The sequence below is a fragment of the Urocitellus parryii genome, chromosome 9 (genome assembly GCF_045843805.1).
Source record: "Urocitellus parryii isolate mUroPar1 chromosome 9, mUroPar1.hap1, whole genome shotgun sequence".
In the NCBI taxonomy this organism is placed as follows: domain Eukaryota; kingdom Metazoa; phylum Chordata; class Mammalia; order Rodentia; family Sciuridae; genus Urocitellus; species Urocitellus parryii.
Genome location: NC_135539.1, coordinates 137,647,062 through 137,670,892, shown reverse-complemented (window position 1 = coordinate 137,670,892; position 23,831 = coordinate 137,647,062). Strand labels below are relative to the sequence as shown.

The window sequence follows — 23,831 nt, the reverse complement described above, 5'->3', positions numbered from 1 at the left end:
GGATACTTGCAACAAAAATATGCTGACCATTTACATACACATGATCACTTTGAAACAAAGATGCTCATTTGTATACTTGAAACACTTTCTATTTCATTCCAGTGGTTTCAAACAAGAATCATGCCGCACAGGAGATCTTTTACCTAACTTCAGCCTCTAAATAATGTTAATACAAAAGATAACACTTTTAGCTGGGATGTTTTTCCTTTTACCTTAAAGAATATCTTAAAGTTTTCATTAGTATAGGTCAGCTGATGGCAAAACTTCAGATTTATACATCTAAAAATATTTATTTTCACTTTGCTTGAGAGATATTCACTAGATGAAGGGTGGCAGGTATTTTACTTCATATGCTGAATATTTGATTCTGATGTTTTGTTCACTGAGAAGTTGGCTGTTAGTTTAGCTGTCAATACTGTCTTTTTTTTTTTTTTCCTTAAATGTCCCTCTTTTGGGGGGAAGAGGGGACACAGTTTCTTCAATAAAGTAATATTAAGAAAACTGAATATCTACATAGAGAAGGAGGAAAATGGACTCTTACACAAAGGACCACAACACACACACAAAACTCAAAATATTTTGAGTACTTAAATGTAAGAGTAAAACAACAAGAATCAAATTGAGAGAAGTTTTATAATATTGGCATGGGCAATAATTTTTTGAACATGAACTCAAAAGTAGAGGTTACAAAAGCAAAAACAGATAAATAGAAGTGGACCAAAGTAAAAAGTTTCTACATAACAACAAAGCAATGAGACAATCATGCAAAAGCAACTAAACAGCAAGAAACAATCCAATATAAAAATGAGCAAAGGACCTGAACAGACATTTCTCAATAGAAACAAGTTGTATATGAAAAGAATGTTCAAAATGATTATTAGGACTTTGCAAATTAAAACCACAATGAGGTTATCTCACATCTGTCAGGATTTCAACCATCAAAAAGAAGAAAGGTTAAGTATTAGCAAGGATGTGAAGAAAAGAAAACCCTTGTAAACACTGTTGGTGAGAAGGGTAAATTAGTCCAGCCATTGTGGAAAACTATATGGAGGTTTATAAAAAAAAATCCAATTGTAGAACTACTATATGTTCCAGCAATCCCATATATCCAAATGAACTGAAATTTGTACATTGGACATCTGCACTTTCATATTTGCTGCATCATTAATCACAATAGCCAAATATGAAATCAACCTAGGTAATAATCAATAGATGAGTAGATAAAGAAAATGTGGTGTGAATAGTACTATTCAGTCATGAAAAAAGGATAAAATCCTTTCAACAACATGGATGAACTTGCAGGATATTATGCTAAGTGAAATGAGCCACACACAGAAAGACAAATACTACATGATCTCATTTCTGTGTGTAATCTAAAAAGATTAAATTCATAGAAGAAGAGTACAATAGTGTTTATCAGAGGCTGGGAAGAAGAGAGACTGGTCAAAGGGTACAAAATTTCAGATAGGAAGAATGTTTCTGAGACCTACTACACACAATGTGACGCCTGTAGATAGTAATAACATAATGTATACTGCAAAATTGTTAACAGAATAGATCTGAAATGGTCTCACCCCAAGAAATGAACATTTTAGGTGACAGCTTCATTAATTGATGTTATTTAATCATTTTATATGTTAAAATATCAAACTATACCCCGTAAACATGCATAATTATTTGTCAATAATAATAAGAGACATAACTTAAAGGATGAAAAAAACCTTCCTTGTATTTTCCTTATTTTTAGTAGTTTTATCATATTATGCCAAGGTGGATCAGACACAACTGGCTTTAATCTAGCACTACATTACTTGGTTTTCAAGAATAGAGAATAGGAAATTCAGTCTGCACAAATATCTTCAAACTGATCGGGAGGCCAGATAATCACTCACATGAATAGCCTCTTAGATTTCTCCTCCGCCCATACTAAGAGTATCCACTGACACCAGAGACAGAGATGCATGCAGCTGACCTCAATACAGATGTGCCTTGGTTTTCTATCAGTCTCATACTGTTCAAAGGTATTATACCAACTTACAGTTCTCCCAGTCCAGATGCAACACCAGAAAGGGTTTTAGTATTAACCTTAAGAGATATAAAGGAATTTACCCATAATATTTTGTGTTTGTCTTAATATATTTCCAAGGAAATGATGTTATGAGAAGGCAGACCCAAGATAAGATCCAAGACAAGCCCATATATATTTCATTATATATAAAAAAAATATATATATATATTTCATTATATATTCTCTGCAGTTGAAAGGTCTAATGAATCTCTCTCTGCCTTGATGTCTTTTGTCAACTCTGTAAAGTTCTCAATAATAATCCCTTCCAATTTTTGCTCTCCTTTTAGATTTCCTGTTAAACATGTTAAATGTTCTTACTTTATTCCCTATTTCTTTTATATATTTTTAAAATAATTTTTCTCTTCTCATGTTTCCTTCTCCTAACTTATATACCAGTTAATTCTTTTTTTCTACTTTACTTACATTCAACAAATCCTGAGTAGTTCTTTTTGGTAATAGTAATTTTTTCAGCTTTAAGGTTTTCATTTTTAAAATAGTTTCCAATTCCCAAATAAAACTTTCAATCTTGTCTTTCATCTTGTAAGCATGGCTACTTTCAAGCTATGTCTGGTAAATCTTATATCTAAGAATTATGTTATGATTCTGTTTCTGTTGTATGTTGCTATGCTGGATTTTATTACTAACTTTTTATTGTGCTTTAGTTACTATAATTGCAAAACTGGAAAAATGAAGGAAAAACCTGCTAATGTTACCTTCTTTCAGAAGGAATTTAAGTTTATATCCTGTGAACACTAGCAGGGTCACCTCAATTAATTTTCAGGGACTGATATGATATGAAGGTGAATTACAATCAATATAAAAGCTTATCTTCTATTGGGTTTATCCTAGACTATATTACTGTGGGGACCTAAAATGATGATAGTCACTCATAATGACAGTGCACTCCAATTTCTGTGACCCTGTAAAGCTGCCATAAGTGATTCCAGCCACCCCACCAAAATCATCAAATGCTTACAGGGGAACAGCAGTCCTAGTCTTATGATTCTTCTGATTTTATTTCTTTTCCATTACCTTCAAACAAGATTCTGTTTTAAAATACAGAATCTTGTTTGAAGGTACTGTTTAACAACCAGGATATATGCCAAGAAATGCCTTGTTAGCAATTTATGCAAACCTCATAGACTGTGCTTCAACAAATCCAGATGGCATAGCCTTCTATATACCTAAGCTGAATGTTATAGGCTATTGCTTCCAGGTTACAAATCTGTATAGTACGTTACTGTCCTGGCTATTGTAGACAAACAGAACACAATGGTATATACTCATTCTTCTAAACATAGAAAAGGCAGAGTAAAAACTACAGAATACAAGATTTAAAAAAATGGTACACTTTTACATGAAAACTGGCAGGATTGGAATTTGTTCTGAGAGTGGTGAGTGAATGTAAAGTCCTAGAACACTACTCTATAATGCTGTAGACTTTATGAACACAGAATACTAAGTGGTACATGCTCAGCCTGTGTGAGGCTCTGAGTTCACTGTCCAGCACAAAAACAAGAATAACAACAGAAACCCAACAACCAACCAAGCACCTAAAAAACTATTTTTAAGAAGATAATCTAATGAATGGCTATAGAATATAATAAATCATGATAGTAAATAATTATTTATTCATATAATACAGGAATAAGTGAAAACCAAAAAAAAAAAAAGAAACATTTTTTTTACAACCTAGTATAATTTTCTTGTCAACAAATTGAATATGTTTAAATAATCTTACATAAGTGCATTTTTAGAGCAATTCTAGAGAATCCAGAGTGGTCTACATGTGTGTATATGTATAATATCCACTAGGCACGTAACAGTTAATCACATACACATATAGGCCACTCTATTACCTACATCAAATGCTTTTCCTATTGTTAAAATACAACCTCAGCTGAATGCTTAGTGAGTATATACTGCATGTGATCATTAAGGAAAATGCGACACCGTGGGTACTCGGAGGAATTTCCTGTCATATAGAAGAGATGCAGACAATGTGATAGTGCTTGTAATATAAATATGCATAAGATACTTTGATGCATAGAAGGGATACTAGGTCAATACGACATTGTTATATTGTGACATTTCAAACAAACCAAGCAAATACCAAGCAAAAAAGAAAATACATATATCAATTTATATTTTAAAAAATTTTAAAATCCTGTGTATACATAAAACATTACATGAGATACCAAGGTTTAAAAAAAAACTGATATGAAAACTTACCCCATCTGGTAGTGCCCTCCAGCACACAGCACTAACAAATTCATTTGTATCATCTTCTTTTCTGTCTTTGTCCAGAACACTTTTGACTGTATCAAACTTAAAAGTTAACAAAGTCTTAGAAAGTCCTTTATAGTACAGGTAGAGAGAGTTATTCTCACTTCCTGAAAATAAAAAAATAAAAAACAATTTTTTTAGAATTGGAGAACTTGGAATTAGAATATCACAGTTAAATAGTAACTACCAGCCAAAGTTTAACTCAGAGACCAATAATCTTTTATGGTCAAATTTGAAAGAATAGATCACAGAATTAATTGGAAATCAGTTGAAAAAAGCATTCTTGGACAAGAGCCATGGTTTACTAATAATCTAAAGAAATGATCAATGTTATATAATTTAACAATATTGATACTTCTAAAGTTGAATTTGTCATATATATATATAAAACACTGATAGCATCAACAACAGAACCAGAAATTAGTTATAAGAATCTTAATTTACATTTGGACCAAATTACCATATGGAAATTGAGACAAATGTAAATAACCTATAAAATTTATTTCCCATTTCCGAATAATCACATTATTCTATTAGGAAAGTATACTTTTTGAACAATCTATCAAGGCTGGATAACTGTGCTGGATATTTACTTTCTTAGTTTATACAAGTAGAGAGAATAAAATTTATTGAATGAAGGTTAAGTCACTTAAAAGTACTGATGAAAGCTCATTAGATATATTAGAACATTTGAGTAATATAAAATTTGATTTTTCTTGTTCTGATTTAAACTTATAAAAGTTATCAACAATAAAAGACCTAGAATAATAGATCAACGTTACCCAAGCAGACCACCTACTAAAGAGAACACTAGATAGAAGAAACTGAATATCAATCTTAAGACAAATATTTGTCTCCTTAATTATTTTTAGTAATTAAGATTTTTTTTTGTCTTCTACAGAATAGCTATACAAGTTATGCTACACTGGAAAATAACTAAATGAAACAGTTTAAAATGTCATGCTGTATCACGTATTCAGGGTTTGTACTCAATGAGAAATGAAAGGACTAGTGCTCTTTCAGAAAAATTCATAGAACTAAGCTCAGAACTATGCTGCTGCCTTCTATAGACCACTTCTCCTAAACTACAGTGACAGATATCTGCTAAAAAGTTCCCCGAAAGCTGGTGTCACTTACCACAAGCTATGTAATCTCCATTGGAAGCGAGGCCTACAAAGTTTTTTTCATTGATGTGACCCTTGAAGGAACGTAGACAGTATGGTTTCCCCACATTCCACAGTTTTAGTTGGCTGTCTGTTGAGCTGAGATAAACACAAAAGTTGGAAGATATTTAAGATTTCATGGCATTAAACACATCCCCTACTAATTATAGGCAATCCAGTATTGTGGTTCAGAAAGCAGACTCTGGAGCTAAGATGTCTAAGTAACAATGTCCAATCTGCTATTAATTTGCTTTTAACCTTGGGCAAGTTATGAAACCTCACTGGATTCAGATTTTCATCAGTTAAATATGAATATAGTGATTACTACTTTATAGAATTAAAATAAATCTAACGAATTACTGAGAAAATTAAATAATTTAAAATACTTTCAATAGCACTTTTCATATGTAGGAAGTGATCAATAAATTCCAATGGTGTCAACAGCACCATATGACTACCAATCAAACAATAACAGCGCTCTACTGGAAGATGTGTTCAACTTTAGGGAGATATTTGTTCTTCTTGATTTGATTTACTTTTCAACTGTTGAATTATATAGGTATAAGGAACACAAACTACTTTCTAAGTTTAATTATCCCTACAGAAAAGGGATATGGTTAAAAGATCTACATAAAGTAGATCTTGCTTTTCTACATCAAGTAGATCAGTTTATCTTGCTGAAAGAATATGCAAATGCAGTTATTTACCAAAAAATAATTTTGTATAAAAATCAATGGTAACCATCATATAATCTTTGGACTTTAAAAAAATCATGTTTTGTTTTTCTCCGAATTTCTGTTATAAAAATTGGCTCTTACTACACATATAACTTTGGAAACTGCTTTTCTTTACTTTATAGCTTGTTTTATATTTTTCTGTAATGACTGCACAATACAACATTTTATTTCTTACTCAAAGACTCATCGTTCTAAAGATTTTTCATAGATCACTTAAAGATTCACAACCTAGGTACTACTATTAGCTCCACAGAGGAGACAAGAGAAACAAGTTTAGAAGAGTTAGTATGTTTTCAAAGTGAATAAACAGGATAGCCAAGAATTAAACTGATTGCAGAAGCTGAATTTCTAACTTTTAAAATATTTTTCCATTGCCTGTCATGTTTTCAACATAACATCTGTTTTTAGATATTTGTTTTAATTTGTTTTGCTCAACAATGTTGCTCTGAATATCCCTTTATGCTGCTATTTCAAAATACATTTTAATGTTAACATTACTATTTCCAAATACACTTGTGGTTAAATTTGTTTTGGGTATTTCCAAGGTTCAAATTCATCCAAGGGGGAAAAAAATCATTGTGATGTATTAAAATTAAAAAGGAAAAAAGACTGGTGAAAATATATATTAAAAAGATCAACTAAGATTTCCAATTTATGCTTAAGTACACACATAATTCCAATTTGTACTTAAGTACACACATAATTCAAAATTAGGCAACTAATTGGTTAAACATTTACAAATTTGAATTTTTTAAAAAAGGAATAAATCTGAAATCAAAGAAAAAAAATTTTGCCATATAAACTATCATCTACATTGAAATCTGAGTAATATTTAAATTATTCATTGTCCATTATATTTTCTCTTAAAGATGGGATATTTCTGACTGACTGCCACCTAATTTAATATTTGTGAACTAATTACCCACGTTAGTTCTCATGGAAAGCTTGTTTCCCATTTTGTTACTCAATTCAAATTACCAAGTTCTTATTTAGAGCAATAAGTGTGGAGGTAGATGTGATAGGAAACCATATATAAGGCACTGGCATTAATAATTTCCTGAGAGAGATCAGAAACTAAAAAGAAAAAAATATATCATTAAGCTTGAGATGAAAGCTTAGATATAAAACGAAAAAAATAAGAATGGGAAAAATGAAGAAACTACAAAATTACAAAATGGATAACCAAAAATGTGACTGCCTATGTTAGTGGAATATTTTAGTTAGTTCTCATATTATGAGAACAAAACTATGTTAGTTTATATATTTTGACAACTGAATGCTCTTTACCTCATTGAAATCCTATTACCTTTAAACAAATGAAAAAGACAACTGAAAGTTTATATTATTATTTTCTAGCTCAGAAGCCTTTTCAAAGGATTTATTAGGTATAAGTAGTTAAACTTAGAAAAGTTCTTTTTAAAACATATTTAAGCCAGACTCGGTGATGCAAGCCTGTAATCCCAGCAGCTCAGGAGGCTGATGCAGGAGGATCATGAGTTCAAAGTCATCCTCAGCAGAAGTGAGGCAACAAGCAACTTTGTGAGACCCTGTCTCTAAATAAAATACAACATAGGACTGGGATGTGGCTCAGTGGTCAAATGCCCCTAAGTTCAATCCCCAGCATCCCCCACCCCCCAAAAAACCCAACCCAAAACAAAACAAAAAATATAATTAAAACCCACCATGAAATCAGAGGTCAGTGTTAGTGTAAAAGTCAACAATTTATTTAAAACCCAAAATATGCTACTATTATACTTTAAGTAAACACATAATAGCATATTAGTTGACTTTAATAAAATTCTTTTCATTCTATTGCATTGACTAGGTTGTTTTCTTCTTCAGGAGAATTAATAACTGAAACCCAATTTAAAAGTTCAAATGCCACTAAACTTAGGAGTACTAGATTCAGGGTTACATTAAAAACTAGAATTTATAAATTTTACTCACAAATAACATAAAAATGAGCAATACAGATCAGAATATATGTGTATTTTAAATGGGTAAGATATAGAAATCTACCACTCAAGAAAAAGTGGATATAACCCAATGTTATTCTTTACATACAACTATAGTTATTTTATGAATTGGCAAATGATGACAGAGCTCAGTATTAAGCTCACCCTCAGGGGAGAGTAATACTCACGCAGAGACAATTTCCTCACCACTCACAAACTTTGCATAGGAGACTGCTTTTCGGTGTCCTTTGAATACCATGATTGGCTGTTTAGTGTTACGAAGATCATAGTAGTGGACACAGTGATCTAAAACAAAACAAAATGCAATAAAGTTAGTAAATACAGAAATGGAAAACAAAGCTAATTTTAAGTGGATTTGGTTTTTATCATCAAATGTTCCACAGATAATGTGACCCCTAGCACACCCTGTCCCATAGAAACATCAATTTGAATAGCTGCTTAGGTAGGAACTACTTTTACAAGAGTTAAGGAAACCAGGTCAGGTGAGAAATCACAGTACCTGTTTTAGTAAACTAATAAAAAATAAATAAAATGCACTGAAGAAAAGAGCTACCCAGGAACTTCTCTCCCAACTCCAAACAACATAGTATGGAGTGAAGCCTCTTACTTGGGGGTGGGGGAGGGGAGAATGAAGAAACAGGGTCCAAGTCTAAGAACACAGGCCCACCATGATATAATCCAGTACTGGACACAACCCTACAGCTCCTGCCTCCAGGGCAGTGCCTATGGGCTTTGGACCTGAATTAGCCTGGTGGCTTCCACCAATCCTTCCCCAATTTTGGACAGTACAACATGGAATAAGTCTTCAGCCTCTGCAGGTAGGACAAAGTAATCACAGACTTTGCCTTCGAATTCAGTGTTAGGCAAACTAAATCCAATACTGCGTGGATCCCAATGGCTATTGTCCTGCAGACAGAGCCTCTGAATCTACCATGGTGTCAAGTGGAAACCTCTGGAGACAACTAGGTGCACCTGTGTTCAGGCTAGCATCATCTGTGGCTGGTTATAACACTTTCAGGCCATATGTGCATACCGGAGCAGCAGACAGGGCATAAATAATATAGGCCTACATCCTGCCCTAGTGCTGTGCTGATCTTGGTAGGCTATGGATTCTAGATATAACCCAGCATTATCATGTTGGTAGGCCAGGGGACTGACTACCCTATCCCAGTCCCAACCCCAGGCAGCACAACATAGATGGAGTCATCATACACTTGGGTAAGATGAGGGCATACACTTGGGTAATATGAGGGAAGCAGGTGCCAACTCATTTCATAGAAGAACTGAGCAGTGATGCTCATTGCCGGGCAGAACCATGTGACACCTGATCACAGATCAGTGATTGCAGGTGAGCTACCCTTTTAAAGAACTCCCCCAGTTCTCAACAATACTTATACTGCAAATTTAAATAATCTTGGGCTTAGGGCACTCTCTAGTGCTGAAATAGCAGCACTGCTTACAAGCTCAAAGAAAATAAGCAGCCTACATAGACTCTCTGGAAGAACAAGTAAAAGCAAAGCCATATGATAAAGGCTGGAATAAATACCTAATCCTTCACTACATAGTTGTCTCTGTATACCAACAAGCATCAAGAACAAAATTCATATCAAGTATTTTTTTCCCACTGCAGCATGATAAAACCAAACTTTGGAAACTATACAATTACACAGAAACTAAACAACTTATTCCTTAAAAAAAATGTATAAAGACAAAAAAATAAATTTAAAGTTTTCATAAAAATGGAAACACAGTACGCCTAAACCTACTGGATATAGGAAAAGCAATGTTAAAGGTATACAGCTCTCAACAACTACATCAAAAAAGCAAAAAGATCTCAACCTATAATCACACCTCAAGGAACTAAAAAAACAAGTCATTCCCAAAATTGGTGTAAGAAAGTGATTAAGATCAAAGCAGAAACAAGTGAAATGTACATTAAAAATACAAGAGTCATGACACAAGGTAGTTTTTAAAAAGATAAACAACTGATAAACCTTTCAACAGACTCAAATAAAATCAGAGATAAAAATGAAATATTAAAACTGATACCACAGAAATACAAAGGATCATCAGAAACTATTATAAAAAGTGTTTTAGTCAGTGTTTTCATCACTATGACCAAAAGCCCTGACAAGAATGATTTTAGAGGAAAAAAAGTTTATCGGTTGACTGTGTTGTCCTGTAACCAAGATGAAGCAGAACATTATGACATAAAGGTGTGGAAAGCAGCTCAGGACATGGCAATCAGGAAGCAGAGAGAGCTCCACTCACCAGGGACAAAACATAAACTGAAATGGTAAGACCATTGACCTACTTCTTCTAGCTACACCCTACCTGATTAAGATTACTACCCAGTTAATCTCTATCACTGGGTTAATACAGTGATTAGGTTAAGGCTCTCATAACTCAATCTGTTTTACCTCTACACTTTCTTGTGTTGTCTCACATATGAGTTTTGTTTTTGCTCCCTGCCCCCATGGGGACATCTCATATCTAAATCATAATAAACTGTATGCCAAAAACTTTAATAACCTAGAAGAAACAGACATATCCCTGGATACATGAACCTTACCAAGAGTGAATCATGAAAAAAGAAAAAAGCTGAACAGATCAATAATGTATATAACAATTAACTCAGTAATACAAAGTCTCCCAGCAAGGAAAAGCCTCAAATCAGAGGGCTTCACTGCTGAATTCTACCAAACATTAAAAAAAAAAAAAAAAAATTCAACAAGAATTCTTCCAAATTTATTCTATGAAGCCAGAATTACTTTTGATATCAAAACCAGACAAGAAAACAAAAAACAAAGTTGGAGGTCAATATCCCTGATGAACACAGAACCCTAAACAAAATATTAGTGAACTAAAGTCTGACAGCACATTAAAAAGATTGCTAACATCACTTCACGGATGAAAGATGGTTCAACACATGTAAATCAATAAAGGTGATCCATCATATCATCAGAATGGAGGGCAAAAGCCATATGATCATCAACAGATGGAGAAAAAACAGATTTGCAAAAATTCAGCATGTCTTTATGATGAAAATGCTGAATAAATAAGGTATAGAAGGAACATAATAAACCTAATAAATGCCATATATATAAAACAAGCCCAAAGCTAACATCATACTTAATGAAGGAAAGCTTTCTCTCCAAAATATGACAGGACAAGATGCCTACTTTTATCATTTTATTCAACATAGTACTGGAAATTCTAGTCAAAGCAATCAGGCAAAAGAAAGAAAGAAATGGTAATGAAAGTAGAAAGAAGAAAAGCAAACTGTCATTATTTGCAGAAAACATCTTATATACAGAAAACCCCAAAGACCTTACAAAACACACGCACACACACACACACACACATACATATAAACTCAGAAAGTTGTGGAATTCAAAAACAATACAGAAAAATCTGTAGTGTTTCTATAGGCAAAGTGAGAGCTTTATCTGAAATATCTAGAACCCAATCTCGTAATGTACAATAGCTAAAAATAAAACAGAAACAAACAAAAGACATCTTGTGTTCACAGACTGGAAGAATCAATATTGTTAAATGTCCTAAAGAGATCTATAAATTCAATGAAATCTCCATCAAAATACTAATGACATTTTTCGAAGAACTAGAAAATTCAATCATAAAATTTGTATGGAACCATGGAGACCCCCATTTTTTTCCTTTTTTTTTTTTTAAACAAAAGAACCAAGCAGGAAGCATTAGCTTATCTGATTTCAAAACAAATGTACAGTAATCAAAACAGTATGGTACTGGCATAAAAACAGGCACATGAACCAATAGAACAGAAAAGAATCTAGAAAACTCATATCTATGGGCAACCAATCTTCAACAGAGTGCTAAGAATATGTTTTGTGGACAGGGGTCATCTTTTCAATAAAAGGTGCTGGGAAAATTGGATATCCACATGCAGAAGAGTGAAACTAGATACAATCTTTCACAATTCACAACTATCAATTCAAAATGGATTAAAGATTTATTTATTGGGGGGGTGACTAAGAATTGAATTTAGGGGTACTCAGCCACTGAGCCACATCCCCAGCCCTATTTGCATTTTATTTAGAGACAGAGTTTCACAGAGTTGCTTTGTGCCTCACTATTGCTGAGGCTGGCTTTGAACTCGTGATCCTCCTGCCTCAGCCTCTCCAGCTGCTGGGATTACAAGTGTGAGCATTAAGCCTGGCTGGATTAAAAATTTAAATATTAGATCATAACTACTAAACTACTAGGAGAAAAAAAACATCAAATGCTTCAGAACACTGAACAGGGCAAGAACTTTTTGGAGGTGATGTTAAGATTTCACCTAGTAAGCCAGCACAAAGGGAGAAATATCACACAATTTCACTCTTCTGTAAAATCTTAAAAAAGAAAAAAAAATGAAATAAAAGTTGAGAGGAAAAAACAGTGGTTAGAGAGACTGGAAAGAGTATGGGGAAAAGAGAAAAGGAATGGTTAGTCAATTAATATGAAATTTTAATAGGATAGTGTTTATCTCTTGGAGTGACTATGGATAATGATAAGGCACTATATTTTTAGAAAAGCTAGGAAAAAGATTTTCTTTTTTTTTTTTTTTTTGGCAGGGGGCAGTGTCCCAGGAATTGAAACCAAGGACACTCTACCACTGAACTACATCCACAATACTTTTTATTATGAGACAGGATCTCTCTAAATTGCTGAGGCTGTCATCAAACTGGAGATCCTCCTACCTCAGTCTTGCAGGTCACTGGAGTTGGTGTGCATACCTGATGGAAATAAAGAATTTCAAAGTTTTCTTTCTTTTTGGCAGCAGGGATTCAACTAAGGGGCACTTAAACAGTGGGTCACATCCATGGTACTTTTTGAGACAGAGTCTCACTAAGTTGCTGAGGCTGGCAATAATCAATATTGTTAAATGTCTAAAGAGATCTATAAATTCAATGAAATCTCCATCAAAACACTAATGACATTTTTGTAAGAACTAGAAAATTCAATCGTAAAATTTGTAGGCTCCCACTGGAGCCACTGGGATTTTAGGTGTGCGATACCACACCTCCTGGCTAGATCTTAGGTGTTTTCACCACAAATAAATGACAAATATTTGAAGAAATATATCTATGTAACCTAGTTTGAACATTATACAATGTATACATTTATGGTAATATCACCACGTACCCCATATATATAATTTTTATTTATCCCTAAACTAAATAAACAATCCATTTCTAACAGCCAGAAAACTAAGAGATATGACCATTTTCAAAAATAAGGAAGATACATATTTTGTTTTATTTTTGAATCTGTCAAAATATGATTACAAATAAGTGTATACATATACATGCCAGTGTTAGTCTGATATGGAGTTACATAGATATTTCCTCTTATCTAACTTCTAAAAACAGAATATTAGGGGTTCAGAATATTTAAAAATCTGAAGTATATCGTGACATTCTAATAGTTTTATAAAAAATAATGCTAAATAATTTTATTTCCCACTTTTCTAAAAATCACTGAGACATATTTTGCATATAATAAAATTTATCAACTGAATGTATACAAGTCAATGACTTTTACCTAGTAGTATAACCATGACCATTGCCATCAATCTGTTTTAGAACACTTTCTTCACACTAATACCCAGCCAACCTCTTTCTACCCACTACCCAGCCAACCTCTATTTCTCTCCGTATACATTGACTTGCAGAATATTAAAATGAAATAATGTGGCCCCATTGTATGGCTTCTTATACACTGCATAATGTTTCTGAGGTTCATCCATGTTTTAACATGTGCCTTTTTTTTTTTTTTAACTACCAAATAGTAGCCACTGTAAAGATATTATCACATTTTGTCTGGAAACTCATCAGTTGGTTGAAATAGGTCTCCATGGTTTTGATTATCACGAAAAATGCTGCTATGACCAATCAGATTCAAATCTTTGTGAGGACACATTTTTGTGTCTCTTGGGAAGACACCTTAAAAGCACAGATCTGAGTCATGTGATAATATTATGTTTAACTCTTTAAGAAACTGACAGCTGTTGGTTGCTCCATTTTATATTCCCATCAGAAATACATGAAAATTCCAGTTTGAGTTCTTTGAAATATTTGCATACAAGACCTTTATCAGATGTTTTTTGCTACTGTTTTCAAACACTGTTACATGAGTTGTGTTTTCAAACACTGTTACATGAGTTGTTATTATCTTAATGGTGTATTTTGAATACCACAAGTTGTGAATTTTGATAAGGTCCAATTTATTGATTAGTTCTTTCATGGATGACACTTTTTGTGTTACATATTTTTAAATTCACAGTTTTAAAGATTTACTCCTATTTTAAAGTGTTTTGTTATTTTAGTTCATAAAATTCTAAGTTAATTTTTATGCAAGATATGGAATAAGGGTCTAAGTTCATTGTTTTGCTTGTGATCCCCAATTACTGCAGCACAAATTCATTTTCCTAATGAACTGCATTGGCACTTTCGTAGAAAATATATATTAGGATTCACTTCTGGATTCTGAATTCTGAGTATAGTCTTTCCCCATGGAGACTGTGGGTTAGGTCAAATACCAATAATACTCTCAGGAAGGGTTATTTTGACAACCAGCTTCTCTCCTGTGGTGACTGCATGTTTTATAAGGTTTTGTTGTACAGAGTTGATTAGTCTTGATAATTTTGCCAGTATTTTTTTGCAATGGCTTTTCTGTTTATTATTATAATTGTATTAGGCAATCACCTTAAGTGACAACATTCCATTGTTGATCCAGAAGTTTTTGATTTAGAAGTTCAAATACAGAGTAACAATTTGGTACATGCCAAAGTGAAAGTGAGAAAATTAAGTTGGCACAATGGCACATGCCTGTAGTCCCAGCTATTTGGGAGGCTGGGGCAAGAGGATTGGTTGAATTCAGGAGTTTGAGGCCAGCCTAGGTAACACAGTGAAATCCTGGCTCCAAGAAAAATAATAATAAAAAAGGAAAAATGTATCCTACTTCATTCTTTAATTGTTGTGCTAATATTAAATTTATCATTTACAAGGATTAAACCTTGTTTTTGTAGTAATATTCCCAGGTGAAAAATATTCAAATAAGTCTTTAATTTCTCAAGTTGTTTAATAAGTGAAAGATAATTTGTATTATGAAAATAATAAGTATACATTATTTTCAGTTTAATAAAAAGAGGACATAAAATATAAAAGATACAGTACATAGGTAAAGACTAAATTTTGTAATTGCACTACACTAAGTTTTACAGTAGCTGGAATGAGAAAAGTAGCATGGAAAGTGAATATCAAATCGTAGTTATTAATACAGGTCTGATAACCTCAAAAGCAAAAAAAAAAAAAAAAAAAAAAAAATTATAATTAAGTACCCCAAACCAGTTTGCTATGTAAAGTGGCAACATTTTCATCACAGTATGTATTAGTCCATCCTACTAGTATTATTCCATTAGTTATTTTGAATTTTCTTGATTTTATATATTGATTATATTTAATTATAATATGAATTAAAAGTTGTATACGAGCTAGAAACATATGTAGATGGTGCGTGATTTTTACATTTATACATGTACTTTATCAAAGTTGTGATAAAACAGTTTAGATCCATAAGGGAATTCTTGATAATTTTTTTCCTTTTATAAAAAGAGGTCTCTTTATATTTCTGAAATATTGCCATACTTTTAAAAACATGCTTAATAATTTTAGGATTAGGGTATGGTCTTAACTCCTATTTCTTCCCCACCTAACCTTTTAATTTGAAAAACCAAACCTGCTAAGAAGTTTAAAAAAAACAAAATAAGTAATCTTCACTTCAGACTCACTAACCATTAATGTTTCATCATTGCACAATCCCCACTCTACATACATACAGTGTCCCCTCTCCAACTATCTGTAAGTTTTAAATATCAGGATATATTACTTTTTTTTATCATCTACCCTTTAAATATGAGAACTTCTATGTATCCACAATAACATCATGTCATACGCAAGAAAATGTAGACATAATATAATTTCACACACACTATATATTCAAATATCTCAATTGTTTTTCTTTTTTAAAGTCCTAATTACTATTCATTTATTTGGTTTCTACTCTGAAGTCACAACTCCTTATATTTGTCATGTATCCTCAGTGTTTTATATAGAAAATTTCACAATATTGCTATTTGTGTTGTTTTGCAGAATATTTTTCCACACATATTAATCCTGTCTTATTATGATGTTGAAGCTAAATGTTTTGGACAAGAATACTTTCAAGGTAATTGTCCTTTCTATATGAGCAAATACATGTTTGTTCTAATGGTGATACTAAATTTGATTCCTTACCCCCTTGGCCTTGTCAGTGTAAAGAGAATTCGTCCTTTTAATTTTATAACCAAACTATGCTAATCCAGCAAACAACCAAGTAACAAAATTCCATGAATATCCTTTGCAGGCCAACAAGGTATCAAAACTATCCCTTCGGAAAATCACTGCTAAAATGACAAGCCAATGTAAATAATATCACCATTTATAATATAAATGTAATTTATAATGAAAGTGTAAATGTAAACATTCTTCAGAGGAGTTACAATAAGTTAAAATACTTTTAAAAGACTAGTTTTACCTCTAAGGAATTGCTATATACAGCGAAAGAAAAGCTTTCACCATTGTTAATATTCTTCTTTAAACAAACTTTTCTAATTAAAATAAATTTTAATATCTGTCAGTTTCAGTTGATATAAAAATAAATAATTTGATGGCAATGATTCAGAGCCTATACTTCATAGATGATTCCGAACTGTGCTTTTTCTCTAATATGGTAGCAACTAGTAATATGTGATTAAATTATTATTATTATTTTAAAATATTTTTTAGTTGTCAATGGACCTTTATTTTATTTGTTTATATGTGGTGCTAAAACCAATGCCTCACACATGCTAGGCAAGAGCTCTACCACTGAGCCATAACCCCAGCTCCATGATTAAATTATTTAAATCTAAATAAAACCAAAAATTCAGTCTCTCAGTCATGGCAACTACATCAAATGCTCCTCAGCCACATGTAGCTAGAACTATCACATCAGACAATATAAATATAAAATATGTCCATTAGTGCAGTAAGTTCTATTTGATAGCTTTAACAGGCAATAACTGGATAATCAATCTACAAATATCTATAATGTAGTAAGTAGAAATTTTATTTCTATTAAAAGTAAGAGAGCAATCCAAACAGATGGGAGAATAAACTCTAACAGTTAAGATGGTTATGCTCACATTCATCAATTGTGTGGTAAGATTTTCTTTTTTTTTTTTTTTTCATTAATAGACTGCCCAAAGCAGCAGGCTTGCCATATCATCTTAATCAATCGGATAAGTCCTTCTAGAGAATGCAAGACTCAAAACAAAACTGTATTCTGGCTAGAGGGAGTATTCTCTCTATACACACACCCATTCTATACACTATGCCTATCTCCAAACAATATGATAATGAAAAGTCAATAGGATTCACATATTTTCCTAACCAGGAAAAAAATAAAAAAGCAGATGATAATACTAGAGATAATTAGGAATATAATTTTATAATTAAACTTTTTCCACTTGTTATTTTACTCTCAATGGATCAGTATAAGGAATATAAAGGATTGAAGGGGCTGGGGATGTGGCTCAAGTGGTAGCGCACTCGCCTGGCATGTGTGCAGCCCGGGTTCGATCCTCAGCACCACATACAAACAAAGATGTTGTATCTGCCGAAAACTATAAAATATATATTAAAAAATTTAAAAAAAAAAGGATTTAAGTTTCTTTCTTAATGAGCAAACTGACTTAGCTGTACTTCCTGCTGTGGTTTTACTCCTGGTATAATTTTTAATCCATGTTCTCCTAGCTAACCATAAACAATTATATTATTCTCTTTTGGACTAAAGTGATTTGTAAAGGACTAAAGTGATGTTTAAAATGTCTCAATTTACCACATCACTATGTCAAAAGCCCAAATTAGTGACAGAATTTTAATTTATTTTCATTTATCCAAAAGGACCATTCATAGTTGGTATACTTACAACTTCACTACTACTGCCATAAGATTATAGTTTGAAAGCAACAATTGTAGGAAAAATTTCAAGCTTATTTAAATATGTGCATAAGCATACTTTCAACCTGACTGCTCCTACAGTAAAAGGTCTAAAACTATGAGGCATATATTAATCAGAGTATCTGCTGTTTTTTGGCAAAATAGGGCCAAAAATAAATATGTTTTATAGCTGTAATTAAGGATCACTTAACCAGGCTGCCTGTAAGAGCTCTTTCATTTTGGGGTTGCATCTTAGAAGTCATTTTCTCTTTCCTCTTCAAAAAAGGAAGCATTCATATTGTATCTTTGTTTTTAATGGGTATTATAAAAGTACAGAAAGAACTTTCATTTGTACAAAAGAGGTAGAATTTGATCTAAGGTAAAAATAGAGAGCAAAGGAAAAGAAGAACTGAGTGTATGTATGAAAGGAGTGCAACTTCACATTTGTACAATTGAGAACAAGTATGTAGATGCATTTCCTTTGAAATACTGCGCTACAGACTGACCCCTACCCACAAGTTTCTCGGACAATACCAGTTGTCAATCACTATGTGCTCTCATCAGCGCAAACCCAGACAAAGTGTGGCTGGTTGCTAAATTAGATAATTAATTCCTGATTATTACAGCAAGAAAATCTGTGCTGCCTGGTTATAATTTTTGCTTTCATTAAATGGAACTCATTCATTTATTCCAAAACTATTTTTTTTCTAATTTTCGGTTAGAAGTAATTACCATAAGAATAGGTGGTTACATTTTGTAATTCCCATTTCTTTGGAGTCATATGGACACTTAAAAACAATTAAAACTTCATCTGCTAAAGAGTATAGGTTATAATGAAATATAGTTGAAAACATTTATGCCTAATAGAAGAAAAAGTAGGCCCAAATCTTCATCATGTCGGCGTAGGACCTGACTTCCTTTACAAGACTTCTACAAAAAGTAGAATTTTAAGAATCAATAAATGGGATAAATTCAAACTAAAAAGTTTCTTCTCAGCAAAGAAAACAATCAATAACATGAATAGAGAGCCTACATAATGGGAAAAAAAATCTTTACTACTTGCACCTCAGACAGAGCACTAATCTCCTGGATATATAAAGAACTCAAAAAACTTTACCAACAACAAAACAAATAACCCAATCAATAAGAAACTGAACACTTTACAGAAGAAGAAATACAATCAATCAACAAATATGAAAAAATGTTCATCATCTATAGTAATTAGAGAAATGCAAATTAAAACTAAGATTTCATCTCACTCCAATCAGAATGGCAATTATCAAGAATATAAGCCATAATAAGTGTTCACAGTGATGTGTGGAAAAAGATATACATTGTTGGTGAGACTGCAAATTGGTGCAACCACCATAGAAAGCAGTATGGAGATATCTCAGAAAACCTGGAATGGAATCACCATTTGACCCAGCTATCCCACTCCTTGGTCTATACTCAAAGGACTTAAAATCAGCATATTACAGTGATACAGCCACATCAATGTTTACAGCAGCTCAATTCACAATAGATGAACTGTGGAATCAACCTAGATGCCCTTCAACAGAGGAATGGATAAAAAAAAACTGTGGTATATGTACACAATGAAATATTACTCAGCCTTAAAAAAGAATGAAATTATGGCACTTGCAGGTAATAGGATGGAACTAGAGAATATCATGCTAAGTGAAATAAACCAATACTAAAAAACTAAATGCTGAATGTTTTCTCTGGTAAGCGGATGCTGATTCATAGTGAGGCAGGGAGATAGGGAAAAATGAAGGAATTCTGTTTTGTGTAGAGGGGAGCGAGGGGATGGGTAGGATTATTCAGATGGGAAGGACAGTAGAAAGAGACCAACATTATTACTCTATATACATGTATGATTACACTAGTGGAGTGACTCTGAACCATGTATATACAGAGGAATGAGAAGTTGTGCTTCATTTGCATGCTGTATGTAAAAATTCATTTTACTGTAAAATTAATTAACTAATTTTTAAAAAGCTTACATGGAAAAGCAAATAATAAAATTAAGTAAGAAATGTATGAAAATTTATACAGTTAATCATTACAGGTGTAAGACTGCCTACCAGCATTTTAAAAATAGCTTCTGATCTTCTAAGAAGGAAAAAGTTTGAAGATATGCATATCTGTGCATATTAATTTAATGCTGATAATATAATCTACCATAAACAATGGGTAATGGTTAATGTGTGTTTATAAAACAGAAAATACCTTAATAACAATAAACTAAGTATGTTTTAATTGAATGCATGATAAAATATTAATAATGAAAACAACTAAAGAATTAATGCATGCCACAGTGTTTTTTATAAGAGTTTTATGCATAACATCCTTCTTTCACAATCATCAATGCAGAGATTAATGGAAGCAAGTACCAGCTAATCATTATAAAGAAAATTCCATATGCTAATAAAAAGAATTCTACCCATACCTACATGCCCTCTTCAAATTTATGATATTTTATCAGTTTCCCAGCGAAAGACAACTTGAGTTAAAAAACAGTGAAAGGTATAATGTCAAAGTTTAAAGTATGCTTTCCCTTTTCTTAAATTTGCTATTGTTCTCATATTATGTTGATAACTTATCTTTTTTGTAAACCTTGATGTTCTTAATTTTTTAAAAAATCAGATTTTTACCAGGAAGAAGTTAAATTATGGTATTTGATATTTTAGTAAATATTCAAGAAGGGAAAAGATACAGCAGATAAAGGAATTGAGAATAAAGTAGCCATATGTTTTATCTTCTAACTCGTGATTGTTTTTACAATGCAAAAGGACACTAACAGTAAAATGACAGTACAACAGGTGTAATGTGGGAATGCCCCACTGAAATCCAGACAGATGGTAACTGAGGTTAAGAAATATACTTTAGCAAATGATTCTTTGCTATTAAACAAAAACCAATATACATACTATTAGCATGTACTCCATGATAAAAGACTGTATTATTCCCTGTCCCTAGTTTTTGCATAGTAGGCACAATAAAAACTGCCAGAGGAATAGGCTTCCTTTAAAAAAAATAAATAAATAAAGCTTTATTGTGCCTACAGAATATAGCTTATTTAAATATCTTCATAAGGCAAAAAATCAACAAACTCAAATTATGTAATAAAGAGTGACAGAATAGTGCAATCAAGATATATTAACTATGTAAATAAGGACGGTATATCTCTAGTTTCAAGTCTAATAATGAGAACAAAATTTAAGCTCACAAAGGTAGCTATTTATTAAAATAAAAAGTTCCTCTAGGCAGGATAACCACATCAATCAAATAAATCTGCTTTCATTTCTTACCCGCACAGCCAAAAGCCAAATGGTATCTAGAAGAAGGGCTAAATTTAACACAGCACACGTTAGCCTTTGCCTCAATGCTTGCCACTGAATTGTCTAGGTTGGTAGACCACAGCTTCACTAAGGGAAAGACAATAAAGAGAAATAAATACATTAGCAAGTACTTCTGTAACTTGAAAAGTTTCCTTGTTATGACTGATGTGCTTTGTGCCAATGTAAAATAATTTGGTTTACCAGGACCAAAAAGTGTTTAAACAGAATGCCTGAAGAACACAACAACTTATTTGAAGCCAACAAAGTCTAGCTTCAATGTCAAAGCCAAAATAAACAATGATTTTATACTGAGAGGTAATTCAGACCCACAAGAAAACTTAACTTAAAAGACAGGTAACAAGCCATGCAAGGTGGCGCACACTTGTAATCCCAGCAGCTTGGAAGGTGGGGGCAGGAGTATTATGAGTTCAAAGCCAGCCTCAGCAACTTAGTGAGGCCGTAAACAACTTTAGAAAGATCCTGTCTCTAAATAATATATTTAAAAGGGTGGGGATATGGCTCAGTGGTTGAGTACCTCTGAGTTCAATCCTTAGTACCAAAGTAAAATTAAAAAAAAAATTAAATTAAATTAAAAGGACAGGTTAACAAAACAAGCAATCTAGAGTAAGGTGGCATATCCCTTACATGTGCATTCATTATAGTATTATTTAAATATGTGCTTAAGTGTACATACTCTGACAAACATCATATATTTTCATATGTAAGAATATTTTTGGAACCGTCTATAGAAATGCTTAAAGGGAAATGTGTAACAAAGCGTTTAGATTAGAAAAAAGGAGGTCTCAAAACGGTGACAAAACTTCACCTTAAACTCAAAAAAGGAGAGGAAATTAAGCCCAGATCAAGAAGAAAATATTAAAAAAATCAATGAAATCTCAATGCAATCCCTTCCAAAACCCCCAAGTATTTTACAAAAATAGAAAAAAAATATACAGAATTTCAAGGGTCTCAAATAGCCAAAATAATCTTTAAAAGAAACAAACAAGAAGGACTCATCCTTCTTCATTTCAAAACAACTCTAGATTAATCAAAACAATGTGGTAATAGCACAAAGACATACATTAAAAAACCAATGACTAATGCAGAAAAACCAGAGATAAAACCTTGTATGGACAGTGGAATGATTTTTGAAAAGGGTGCTGACACCATTCAACATAGGAAAAGACAGTATTTTTAACAAGAGGTCCCGGGAAAACTGGATATCCATGTGTAAAAGAATAAAGTCGTATCCTATACCATACACAAAATTTAAATAGATCAAAGACATAAATGTAAGAACTAAAACACTCCTAAAGGGAAACAAGGGAGAAAACCTTCATGACATTTAATTTGTCAGTGATGTCTTGGTTATGACACCAAAGGCACAGGCAACAACAACAACAACAAAAAACAACTTAAATTTCATCAAAATTAAAAAAAATTCATTCATCAAAGAACATTATTAACAAATTAAAAAGGCAACCACAGAATGGGAGAAAACATTTGCAAATCACATATCTGATAAGTGATTAACATCCAGAATATACAGATAATTCTTACAACCCAAGCAAATAAACCAAAAACAAAAACAAATAAGCTGATTAAAAGAGGAGACTTTGAATAGATAATTTTTCAAAAAAAAAATGAATTTATAGTTGCAAAGCAATTATAAATCTTTTTATACATACATTTACTAATATTATTATTTTTGGAAACTTATTTGAAAGATTGATAAAAACATCAAAGTCTGAATAAATGACAAAAAAGCAGAAATAAAAACCCCAATGAGCTACCACTTTGTTCCTAATATTAGGATCTTCAAACATATATTTAAAAAAATATAAACAAATAAATTAAAAGGGGAAAGGCAAGAGGAAGGAGGAAGGTAAGAAGGAAGGAAATAATAAGTGTTGAAAGGATGTAGAGAAAACAGAATGCTTGCAATGCCAGACCTATTTTTGTCTATCTAACCATTAGTCTGGAAGATACATGAAGAAAAGAACAAAAGGGCAAAGAATTTAAGGCTACTGACTGTAAGGTAAAAGAAATTTGTCCACAGAGCTTTATAAACCTAATAGAAGAATCATATCAGAGAAGCACAGTAAGAATAACAGAAAATGATAACAAAGATGGATAAAAAAGAGAAAAAGTCAATTAAACAGGCAAAAAGAAATACAGAGGTTTTGCCTTAAAATATTATAAACTTTGTGAAGAGAC

General features: G+C 32.3%; 1 protein-coding gene across 5 annotated transcripts in view; it reads right to left on the bottom strand.

The window, feature by feature from the left end:
- Nucleotides 1–23,831, bottom strand: part of Cop1 (COP1 E3 ubiquitin ligase) — a 172,574-nt gene that overhangs the window by 36,561 nt on the left and 112,182 nt on the right. For all 5 annotated transcript variants that reach the window (XM_026388476.2, XM_026388479.2, XM_026388477.2 and 2 more), the window contains 4 exons: nt 21,585–21,701; nt 8,398–8,515; nt 5,492–5,616; nt 4,301–4,461 (listed from right to left, as the gene is read on the bottom strand). In XM_026388476.2, the coding sequence (XP_026244261.1) occupies nt 4,301–4,461; nt 5,492–5,616; nt 8,398–8,515; nt 21,585–21,701 (521 nt within the window). The remainder of the gene's footprint in view (nt 1–4,300; nt 4,462–5,491; nt 5,617–8,397; nt 8,516–21,584; nt 21,702–23,831) is intronic.